This window comes from Lepidochelys olivacea, assembly GCF_965140295.1.
Source record: "Lepidochelys olivacea isolate rLepOli2 genome assembly, chromosome: 7".
Classification (NCBI taxonomy): Eukaryota; Metazoa; Chordata; order Testudines; family Cheloniidae; genus Lepidochelys; species Lepidochelys olivacea.
Genome location: NC_140417.1, coordinates 29,214,793 through 29,227,295, shown reverse-complemented (window position 1 = coordinate 29,227,295; position 12,503 = coordinate 29,214,793). Strand labels below are relative to the sequence as shown.

Below are 12,503 nucleotides of genomic sequence, written 5' to 3'. Positions count from 1 at the left end.
ACTCCTACTTCAGGGTGGGTGGATGGACGGACCAGAGATGACCTACTGAGGTCCCTTTCCAGCTCTACATTTCTATAAACACAGGCCTGATGCTGAGAGATGCAGAGTACCTGTATCTGTTGTTACCTTAAACTGCAGTTGAAGATGCTCTGCACCTCTAAGGATTAGGCCCTCTTTATCATTAAGTGCCCTACTTATCACACCCATATGCCATCTGCATTACCCACTTTAACACATGTAATATAATGAATAGATCTGGGACCAAATCTATAGGCTCGGAGAAATCCGTTAGTTACACTACATCTTCCAACTTTAATTAGAAGCAGTAAGTTTTTATTTTTGTTGTAAAAACAATTTGTGCTGTAGAACTGTTGACTCAGCTAGTGGACTAAAATACTAACACTGAAAGAGCTGCTAAATTTGAAGTCTAGGTGTAACCCTTTATATGCTAACACAATCGAACAACGGCGCAGAAAAAACACTGTAAGGCAAATAGGAGCCAAATACGTACAAATGTGGTTTAAATCAATGCAAACCCAGAATGGTAGATTAGCACTACCCCAAAAGGAGCTGAGAGTGGGATTACACCTATTTAGGACGATGCAACGTATGCGGACCTCTCTGTACTCAACCAGCTGCACTGTCTTCTGCAAAGCGGGCAACAATACTGTCTTTGGAGACAACATACTTACTTAGTACTGCAAGAAGGGAAAGCAGCAAAACCGGGTCTTACAGGAACTCTATCAAATCAGTTAAGGTGCCGCACTGATGAGTCTCAGTTAATCCTTGATGGCAAGGAGGATGAAGCCTGTGACACAAGGCCTTGAGAGAGTATATATATCGTGGGGTGGGAGGGATCTAAGCTTTGATAGAGATGTGGAGAATGCCCTCCAGGTGGGGGGAAATCATCTTAGTTGTCCTAAAGCACTTCAGTGGCCTCAAGCAAAAATTTGTATATGTAAAACATACACTAAGAAACTGATGCCTTCCACAGGCACTCTCTAGCTTTAAGCTACAGAAGATCTCAAAAGAGCTTTACCAACATTAATACACTAAGTCCTAAATCCCCTTGGAGCTAGGTACAGTATCCATGCAGTTTCCGGTACAATGTCGTTTGGCAGCTGATATTTGCTGGTCACATAGGTTCCCCATCAGTATTTTAACTGCAACTTCTAACATTCTATCGCAGCATGCATCTCACATTTGCTCTGGAGAAAAGCCTCTATGGAAAAAATGTTCTCTCTCCAGAGAAAAATATTTTTATCTCCCTTCCTACTGGAAAATGTACATGTACTCCTGCCAATTTGGAATCCCTAGTTATGGCCCTTAAGTTACTTTTTAAATGTTACTTTCAACATTTGTAAAATGTGTCCTATGGGGATGATAATTTTTCATTCATTTGTCCAAATGACTCCACCAGAGAATCATTATTTTAACAGGATCCAGAAGGTACTAAGTAATTGCAGTACATAGCCAGTGCTGGAATTCAGCTTCTAGACCTCGGGAGTCCCACGTGTATGGAATTTAGCCTCTTAGCGTAAGAGGAACCAAGGCTCTTCCTTAGCTTACTTCCACTATTGTGTTCTGTCCACGCATTGTGGGTCACTAGCCTTTTGTGAATTAATGGGAAAAATATTTTTTCTTGGGAACATTTTTATAGTATTTAATAAAAGGAGACATTTACATAGCCTTAACCATGGCAAATGGGGACTGAAAAAAACCCATGTATATCCTCTATCTAAAGGAGTGGTGCTGCAATGGAATCTCAAGTGACTCAAAAGAGACTCCTTCGAAACTGATGCTGCTCTTATCCTTGGGTTGATAGGGAGGAGGAAAAACAACCGGCCAATAACCAGGCTCAATTTTTGCCCACTCAACAAATCTTTTTTAAGGTGTGAATTAATGATTACTCTGTTATTTGTATTGCAGCAGTGCCCGGGGTCATGGCCCCACTGTGCTAGGTGCTATGCAAACATACTAAGAGACACAAGTGGGTGTTAAAATCAATGGCAATACCCAGTTAAGAGAGAGGCTCAGGAACTGGTTTTCAGGTTTGGAGCCCTTTTTTTTAGTTTATATCAGAAATTGCTAAGTAAGCAATACCTATAAGCCTGGCGGCAGAACTAGGCCAAGGTTACAATAGCACCCTCCCCCTGAGCCCATTTACTTACCCCACAATCCTCCCAGAACCACCCATGCCCCTGCCTTTCTGATACAGTGGTCAGGATTCGTTAATGGGAAGGGGAAGGAAGTTGGAGCAGACATGCAAATTTTCAGAACTGTTTTGAAACAGTGACACCTACAGTTCCTTACACACAACATTCTCTCCGGCCTGGTCGGGGCTAGATCCTGCAAAGGGATGCCAACAACCCATAGACTGAGTTTTGCTATGTCCTACTCAGAATTTCTAATTCTTGGTCACAAAAATGTGCATTCATCTCTTTCGTGGTAGAAAAGAGGCACTTGGAGCTCCTGGAGGTTGATGCCCACACTGTCTGATTTGAACGTGTGAATGCCTTTTTGCATCTGCAGAAACACTAGCATACAGATTCTTGTCAGTGCACAATCACAGACTCAGGGTGACATATTGGCCTGATTTTTAAAATTAGTAAAAAGAATATATATTTTATAATCAAGTCTTTCAACCTCAGTTTAAAAATACTAGTACAGTCAGTGGGGAACTCAATGCACTGCCATGCTGGGATCCAACTTCAGGATTGAACTTGGTCTCTCTCTCCTGAAAGTAGAAGGGGCTAGACACTTTACTAGATATACAGGTTGGGAGCACTTCAGTCACTCCTTAGAAGCCCTCCAAGCTGGCAACTGAAGGGCACTGACAAGCTCTGGTGGAAGCTGCATTCAGTCCTAGTTCAGTTATTCCTCAGCATCCCTATTGCATAACTGAAATGTTCAGCCTAATGTATATGATAGTAAGTAAAAACCTACACTTGAGTCACATCGTTGACCTTTGCAAACCACAGGATTATGGGAATTCAGTTAACAAAAGTGTTAGGAGTCATCTATAAATTTACACCAAAGACTGACTCTTGTGCCTTGCAGCAGCCACTAATGACTGCCAATTCAGCACAAATACTGGATGCCAAGAGCATAGTGTGGAGAGTCTCAACATACTTCAGATCTTCCCCTGAGCTTGCTAGATCCAGGGCCCATTCTGCCCTGACAGATGAGCAAACGACTTGCTCCAATGTACTGCACTGAACATGGATCTCAACAGAAGTCACATCATTTGTAGGAGCCAATATAAACGTAAATTATAGCCAGTCAGAATGCAGTCATTCTTGTCATACAAGAGAAAGTGAGGAGAATACATCATCTATTTTTCACTCTAATGTGTCCTGATCTGTCTAATATCTCATGATGATGGCAAACTTACTTGATATACCTACAATGTGATAAAATTGCTGCTCTGAGATTGCTCTTGGTATTTGTCCAGTTTTCCATATTTACAGTATCAATTTCAGCTCTTTTTTACTGATAGCAATTTATTGCACATTCGGCTTGACATCAAATCTCAAAGTCAATCATACTGATAATTTACTCTTCTGAAAATACAGATGAGCAACCTGGTACAGAGGAAATTAACGTGTATATTGCATTCACATCACAGCGGAGAAATTAATCCTTTATTCCCTGCTTGTCTTTTTACGAACTACTAGTGTGTGAGCACTTGGCTACCTCGTGTTCACAGTCTCAAAGTAAACTGGAGGTTAAGAAGCAAGGTATAATTATGAAGAAATCAGACAGTCAGTCCTATGAGGATAGGGAAAGTCTGCTAGTTAATTTGGCCATTAACAAGAGGATGCTCTGTCTGAACACTTCTGCTTTGAAAGCAGCCCATGGAACCTATTTATTAGCTTATGGGGTTCAGGTTTTTCCCCCGAGTTAATTCTGATTTTAAATAGGGTATTACTTAAGTGATGAATAATTTGGGGCTACTTTGTGTCTCTTGACTGCACGTGAAAGGAACTCTCTGCAAAAGGATCCTCCCTGTTCCTCAAGGAACGGAGGGCTCACTCACTCCCACTGCATCATCCACCCACCTCTGGAGCTTGTGTAGCCCTCTCCCTGCAGCCCAGGGGCCATGCTGGGATGAGATGCATACATAAGATACCTCACTCAGGCTCTGGGGAAGTTACCCCCAGAAGTAATGCTGCATGGAGCTGCACCGTCTCTTCTGCAGAGTGCCCCTCAGGGGCATCAGGGCAACCTAGGAAAGGTGAGTCCCTGAAAAAGGAGGCTCCAACAGATCTGCACTTCAAGGGAATTGGGAGGGACAGAACCTAGACTCCCTGCTCTGAGATCTGCCAGTCCTAAGGGCAGGTCACATGACCCCAGGGGGTCAGTTCTAATTGCAATACACATGGACATTTCCCTTCCTCAGAGGCCCCTTCTATTGTTTTTTTTTTCCAGTGACCCTGGCCTTGGTCTTTATCATCAATTTCAAGTGACTGCCTGAAACTAAGTACCAGAGAGACCACATCCCTTATGGAAAAGTCCTGCAGAATTTTAAAGTGATGAACCCTTTTAAAAATTAATATAGACACTGCTCTTAAAATGTACAGAATTTAATAAAGGTGGCTCTCTACAGGTGTTTTTGAACAATCGTGTAGAACTCTATTGCTAGGATCTACATATCATTCTCTATTAAATTTTTTAAGATGGTACCATTAAAAACCTCTGCAAAAGTTATCTTTTTCTATTCATTTCCATAGGACTATTCTGTAAGAGGTATGCAGCTGGGAAGAAACTCCCAACAAAAAGCATCTCTCAAAAAAGTAGTGTGCAAAACCACCCAGTTGCACAAACTTCATTCCAGACAGCCAACCACGGAGAACATTGAAGAATTACACCTGTTATGCCAAGTGAGCTACTAGTCTGGAAAACATGACTGATAGGTCCCTGCACTGAATTACCCTGGGTAATTTTATTCCATACCTGCATGGCTAGATAACAATGACTGACATAAATTTGAGAGTCAGAAAAATGGGTCTGCATTGCATAACAATATAATATAAAAATCAAGACCAGGACGATAGTGTTAAAAAAGAAAGTTAGCTGTATATGAGTTCACGAAAAAGTCTGGAAAATACTTAGGAAAAATAAGGACAGGTAGAATTTTCATTCATGCTTACCGAAGAGTCTGGAAGATGCTCATCTTCTTGAGAAAAAGAGCTATTAAAAGCCCTAAATGTTTCACTGTTCTGTTTATGTTTTTCAATTGTTGCTTGAATTACCTGAAAAAAAAAAAGCCAGGGGCAGACAAAAGTGTGGGTCACAAAGCGTGTCCTGGAAAAATTCCGGTTTAGGAAAACTGGCAGAATCTTTGCTCTAGTGGAAAACTGAGAGGCGGATAAACTATCTGTCACAATTCTTTGTTCTTACAAGATTTTTAGTCTTCTATCAGTCTTCCACTTGCAAGGTACGTACTAACTAATCTCAGAAACCAGGGTCTTCTCTTGCGGCTGGTGGAGCTGACCTCTCCTCCTAACTGCACTTAGGGATTGCTGTCCTCATTTTAGAGATGGGGTGACTGTGGCAGAGAGACAAAGTGGATTACACAAAGACAGACAGCAAAGTCAGTGGCAGAGCCATGATTAGAATGCAGGACTTCCTACTCCATACTAAGCCCTTCAGGTCACCCTGCCTTATTTCTTACATACAACTTCCATTTGTTCATAATCCAAATGTGAGAATGTTATCAATGAAATGAGCTGGATACATGGGGATTTCCGTCAGTATAACAATGTTTTTTTATTAACCTGAATCCATTCTCTCTTCTCCTCTTCTGTCCTGTAAAAATAAAAGACAAGACACATTTGCTCTACATTTAGTATTTTCAGTAAATCAAAATATTGATATTCTCACAGTTTTATTTCCAGAAACAATTTTAACTTGTACACCAGCTACCTTATAAACATTCATAATGTTGACCTTAAATAATAATTACCAAAATTCATGACATGGTGCTGGAATTCGATTTACCAGCCCATTATAAGCTGTTTGTTTAATAATGAATGCAAATCAATGTTGCACTTTAATATGCTTTGACTTAACAGCAGAAAATTACCTGTAGTATAATTAATCATGTTTGTTATTGATCTCAGGGTCTGAAACGAGGTCATTCTAGCATAGTCATGTCCCTATCTCAGAAATAAAAAGTGTTTCTATTCCCAGACTTTGGAATTCAGAGGAAACACTGTACCTAGCTTGGAGTTCCAAGGATCTCTTTTTTCCAGTTATCGAAAATGTATGAGTCACATTTTGCTTGACAATTTCCTGGACCTGGAAAAAGCAAGTTGATAGTTTATATTCTTCATTATAACTATTCCCAAACACTACATTCAATCCTCTAAATATCCAAGCTGGGGTGACTACCAAAAATAATACAGCATAAAGCTTAAAATGATGAAGGGATTCTTTTCATTATTATTATATATTATCTGTATTGTAGTAGTGCCTAGAGGAGACAGAATCATGGAACCAGACCCCATTGTGTGAGGCGCAGTACAAACACAGGACAGGATCTGGTCCCATACCTCAAACAAAGGGTGACCAGACAGCAAATGTGAAAAATCGGGACGGGGGTGGGAGGTAATAGGAGCCTACATAAGAAAAAGACCCAAAAATCGGAACTGTCCCTATAAAATCGGGAAATCTGGTCACCCTACTCAAAAATTTTAAATTGTAAGTTGGGTGCAGTCAAGATTTCGCATATTCCTTGCCCCTTCCCATTCATCCCACAGCAATCTGTGCAGGAGGGGACCTTACTTACCTACCTATGCTCAAAGTCATACATCTGAGAAAGAGTTTCCAATTTAGGTATGTGTAATGAGCTGCTAAAGGAGTCGTAGCCCACATTTTACAATGATGTATAATTGAGAGAGATGCCCATGTTCCCACTTTATACTAGCCACAGTTATTGGCAATTCTACTGTATGCAAATCTCACACTCAGAACTTTTGACCACTTGATGAAGTATGTCAAGAGGTCAGCATAGAAAATATGCAGCACAATATTTCTATTTATGAGATAACAGAGGAAATATACCTGAGTGTTCAATTCCATAGTACATCTGACAGGAGTGTAGGAAACTAGTGCATTAGCTCACAGATGTCTGAACCAGTCCATGGACACCAGTGTTTATTGGTACATCTCTTGAGGATACTGAACTAATTTTGGCTTCCTGACAACATTCTACCAGCCCTTAGGCCTCGAAGTTTTGAGCTCATTTCCAAACCAAACCCCAAGCTGAAGAGTGAAAAAGCTGACTGCTGTGACACCATCAACTTAATCGGAGTGGCACTGTTACTGACATTCCAGCTCCCCAGGGTGACAGAATTAGCTAATGGACTAGCACAGGCAGATAATTCTGTGATGAAGTCTAGCTGCCTTATAGTCAGGAGTATTATCAACTTCCAGCCACAAACTGGCATCAGCCTCAAAGCCAATGCATCACTGCCCTTTTGGCTATAGAGAAGAACTGTGATTAAGCACAAAAAGTAGATACCAACCTGCAAGCCTGCAATGTCCATCTTTTCTCGAACACTGAACTTCTGGCCTATCAGCCTCAGTTTTGGCACACAGTATAACACCATGCTGTTAAACTGTAGTGGAGAAAAGATATGTACTAGATAATACAGGTAGGAAGGGATCCACATTTTGATTGCAAAGCATCATGGCTCAGGGTCCAGGCTCTGGTGTCTCATAACAAAACGCCGCTATTGTAAATAATCTAATATAGTTCATTTTTACACAACATGTTTCAGAGAGTTAACCACAAATCAAAGGAAAGAAAAGTCTAAGGAGAAGAGAGGGGCATCTGGGCAGAGTAGGCCATTGCATTTTGGACTGTGATCAGAGAGAGGAAAGAAGAGAATGTTTCATAGCAGTAACTCTGAATATATGAGTGTGAAAAAATTGGCAAGAAACTCACCAGATACAAGTACCTATCCTGAGCTGTGCCGTTCTTAGCTGAGAGTTTCTGGATATGGCCTTCTTTAATGAGTTCATTGGCGGGGTTAACAATGTCCTCTTCACCCCCAAGTCGCTCATATACTTCTAACAGCTTGTGCATCTTTTCCTGTAAGCGCAGAACATAATGTCTATCCAAGCAGCGATTTTTTTTAAAGTTACTTCACTTGTCTGTTACCCAAAATACCATTTTTTGTGAGTATGACCCAAATAAGCCTGGAAACAAATATATTATGGAGGAGGGTGAAAGATCTACCTCAAAAATATATTGCAGTTCCCTACCCTTCAACAGTTTCACTTCTCTACTGTGGTCACTTTTGTCTCACTCTTTGCTTGAAATAGAACAACTGCATGTTTTGGTCAGTCTGCTTGAAATTATCTGGATGGTTTTGGATCTTTCCTATCCATTAAACACACATCTTTCATATCCATACATTAAACACATATCAATGAAAGCAATGAGGTTAAGTCCAGTATAGCCAATGAATGAGCCAGTAGCACACTGTGAACAGCTAGAGTTCCTACCCTGCTCCAAACAGAGCTCACACACACTGAGTGTAGTTTACACGTAACTCTTCCTTGGAGTTTGGCTTTAATGGTAACCCAACAGCAACACAATATAAATCTCAGCCTAAGCTTTCTCCCAAAGTTTGGCGATTTCTGTGTTTCCATGCATAATCTCTTGTATTCCAGCCCTCAGTCTCAGATCAATACTCCAGCCTCTCTTGTATTCTCATCCGTGCTAACGAGATCCAACTGCCAGCACCATGCACATAATTACTCTGCAAGTAATTCTAGTTGCAAGGTTCTAGTACCTGAGCTTATGGCAGTAGTATACGGGCCTTACCGTCAATCAAACCCTAACCCCGCCCCTTGACACCTTGACACCACCCCTTGACCGGAAGTCCTGCCCCCATCTGGGGTATTACTTCCAGGGTCAAGGCTGCCACGTGACCGGAAGCGATCAAACCCTAACCCCGCCCCTTGACACCTTGACACCGCCCCTTGACCGGAAGTCCTGCCCCCATCTGGGGTATTACTTCCAGGGTCAAGGCTGCCACGTGACCGGAAGCAAGGTATGTCATGTGACCCCTCTAACAACTCCTCCCACTGCCCTCTACCAATCAGGAGAGGTTTTGTCCCTGTAGGACTTCCCCTCAAGAGGAGATTTGACCAATCAGGGTGAGTTCCGGGGCAGGGTGTCCTCTACGGAAGTGGGTCTTGTGACCCCTCTAACGACTCCACCCCCAACCCTCTACCAATCAAGAGGGGTTTCGCCCCTGTAGGACCTCCCCAAGAGGAGATTTGACCAATCAGGATGAGTTCCGGGGTGGGGTGACCCGACCGGAAACGATTAGCGTGTGACCCCTCTAACGACTCCTCCCACTGACCTCTACCAATCAGGCCACCCGGAGACCAGATTTGACCAAAATAGGGCACATTCGGGATGGGGTGAACCGCCCAGAAGAGTGGCGTGTGACCCCTCTGCCAATCAGAATGCAGCTCCATCACCCCATAAGTCCCAGCGTCGGGCGGAAGAGGCTGTCTTTTACAAATCGTGGAAACATGGACTCCTTCACCACCCCCGTGAGAACTTCGGACTTTGTTTTAGCCCTGAGGACCTTTGGACTTGTATGGAGAAAGCGCTACATCAGCGAGAGTTCCGAGGAGGACCCTTTGGCCCAGCCGTTGATGGACACACCGGAGTCTGACCCTGAAACCCAGCTGCTTGTGAGGCATCGCGATGAGCGTGATGGCCTCTTGTTGTCCACCCCCCGAGAGGTGGAAGGTGATCGCAGCTCGGGGAAGTCATTAGTGGACAAGATGAACGGAAGAGACAACGCTCAGGTAAATGAATGCGTAAGAGGTGACGGTCGAGGTTGGGGGTGTAACGGGGCTAGGAACCAGGGATTGTGTAAATCAAAAACCAAGCAGGGGGGTGCTTGCGCTGTTTCTTTTCTAAAAAAAAAAAATCTCTCGACAGTTCGACGATGCCTTTCTAGAGGACCCGGAGACCCTGGACAGCATTGCGCCAAGCAGCGAAGATGAACCGGGCCCACCTTGTTTTGCTCAACGCCGACACAAAATGTTGAAGAGGACTCCGAGGATGACGGCTATGAGGAGTTTAGGAGGAGGCTTGCCATGGAACTGACTGAGCCAGTGCCACGTCGTGAGCGTAAAAAAGTCATGCAGACTATTGTACGCGTTGCTGTTTATTCTGTTCTTAATCACTGTCTTAGGGAAAAGCTTTTTGAAGACTGTGAGGGCTGTGTCATAGATGCACCAGGCCAGCGGCACCATGACTGTGTGACTTGGACTTCAGTGGATATAAACTGCAAGCTCCGGGGCCTGTGTGCTGAGCTGTGCTTGGAAAGCTTATTAAACACTATTATTGCCATAGGTTATGCTATGCAATGTCTGTGCCTAACCCAAGAACATTTAGCACAAGGGGTGACCTTGATAAATGCTGTGCAATTCAGTGGAGACCCTGACCATGTTTTAAAGAAAATGACCAAACCGGAAGATGCCTGCTTAGAGCGTTATATTGACCGTCTGGTCCGCACAAAAAGTTACAGAACCCTGCTTAAGAAAAAGGCTATTTGTAAGAAATCTAAAAGGATTAAGTTAGAAAATGGTGAGGGGCCAAACATGCGATATAAAACTTGGTACCTGTAAATTTAAAAAAAAATCTATTGAAAAGGGCTTTGTGATTATCTGTATTTCTGTTAAAAGGTCTCTGGCCCTTAAGGTAGCTTAAAGTTTTTTTTCATTTTCTTTTTTTAATGGAGCATCTTGGTTTGTTTTCAAGGAGCTGTATGTCTTTTAAATAAAAAAAAATGTTTGTGAGAACCTAGCTCTTGTGTCTTTTGTGTAAGAGAGAACCATTTACAGCAAAAAAAAAAAAAAAGCTGAAATGTATGTTGTGGGAAGGGGAAAAACAATAAAACAAACAGGGATGGTTCAGACATGTGGTTGAGTACAATACAGCTGACTTATTCTGTTGAACTGAACGGGTTTAACCACTCCCCCGCCCCCTCCTCACTGAATAGTCAGGGTGGCTGTGATTACTCACCCTTGTTGTCATAGGGTTAATTTTGAATGGGGGTGCACCCATAGTAAGGGAGGTGGGTGGGTGAGGATGGTGAGTTCTGATTAATATGAAATGAAATAAAACCTCAGGAGTTCGCAGATGCTATTGGACAGTTTAAATATAACCCCTGGAGTTGGTGGAACACTATAGGCCAGTTTAAATATGGCCCAGGAGTTGGTTGAAGGCCACGGGTCACTTTTTCTAGAAAGCACCCCTGCCCCACCAAACTTTAAGCATGAAAGAAACATGTTTTTAAAAACAAAAACAAGCCCCAAGACATTCATTGATATCTGCAAAGGGCCCCTCACATGAAATGGTTACTGTAAGAAGGCCCTACAGGGGGGAAAAAAACAAAGAAGTATTTGAACTTAAAAAAGAAAAAAAGAAAAGCAGCCCAATTGTGCAGAAAACTTATTCCCCATCCTCAATCACAAAAGGGAATGCTAGGGAGGGGTGATCCAATCAACCTGCTAACTATTTTGAAACAAAAGAGTTAGGATGGTGTAAAAAAAAAAAAAACCTCAGGTAGCTTGGAGACTGTCTCTTTCAACAGAAACTCTCTTGAATTGCTGCTGGACTGCAAGTGGAGGTATGTTCCCTGGTTTTTTTTTTAACTCTGAATATATATATATATATATATATATATATATATATATATATATATATATATATATATTATATATAATGCCATTCTTTGGCCATGCTGTCTTAGTAAATAATGGTGCATATCTTTATTGCAGTGTGATCTGTTTAGCATGGAGCCAGTAACTTTAAGTTGCACTTCATCACCAGGCAAAGGTAAAAACCATTTTTAACTGTAGTTGTGCTTAATAACTTCAGGTATTACATAGGTTGAATAGGGATTTGGGAGCTAATACGAACTAACATTTTGGCTTGTTTTTTTACCCCAAAGACCCCAAGCACACATGGCTGAGGCCGGGCTGGGGACAGAACAACCAGGGGTCTTTTTAAAAGCATGTGGGTTTATTGAAAAGTATTTTGTTGTGTGTGTGTAAAACATAGGTGGTTTTTAAAAAGTATATGTCTACAAACTGATGGTGATGGTGTGTTTCCAATTAACAGGGTTTTTACTTTGCAAAATGAGACGTATTTTTTAAAAAAAATATTTGTGGGGGTTGTTTTCAAAGTGGTAGAAATAAACTCAAAACCTGTGTTTGTTGTACAGCCTGAAATGGATTATTTTGTTTTAAAGCTATGACTTTTTTAAATAGAAAAAACACCCTAATGGATATTTTTTATTTTATTTTAAAGTTTACTAGACAGTTTCATGTGTTTTATTAGAATGTTGTTTGCTTTACAGCACGGTCAAAACATGAGCGGGTAAAAATGCTCAAAAGAAAAAGGAAAGAGACAACTGAAAAGAAAAATTCACAAGTATCAGTGACAGATGGATGGATGA

The 12,503-nt window shown here is 41.8% G+C and overlaps 1 protein-coding gene across 3 annotated transcripts in view; it reads right to left on the bottom strand.

Moving 5' to 3' along the window:
- The window catches only part of FGD3 (FYVE, RhoGEF and PH domain containing 3), a 191,171-nt gene that overhangs the window by 32,568 nt on the left and 146,100 nt on the right, over window positions 1–12,503 (bottom strand). For all 3 annotated transcript variants that reach the window (XM_084633492.1, XM_084633491.1, XM_084633493.1), the window contains 5 exons: window positions 7,955–8,101; window positions 7,533–7,625; window positions 6,224–6,303; window positions 5,781–5,811; window positions 5,154–5,255 (listed from right to left, as the gene is read on the bottom strand). In XM_084633492.1, coding sequence (XP_084489618.1) covers window positions 5,154–5,255; window positions 5,781–5,811; window positions 6,224–6,303; window positions 7,533–7,625; window positions 7,955–8,101 — 453 coding nt within the window. The remainder of the gene's footprint in view (window positions 1–5,153; window positions 5,256–5,780; window positions 5,812–6,223; window positions 6,304–7,532; window positions 7,626–7,954; window positions 8,102–12,503) is intronic.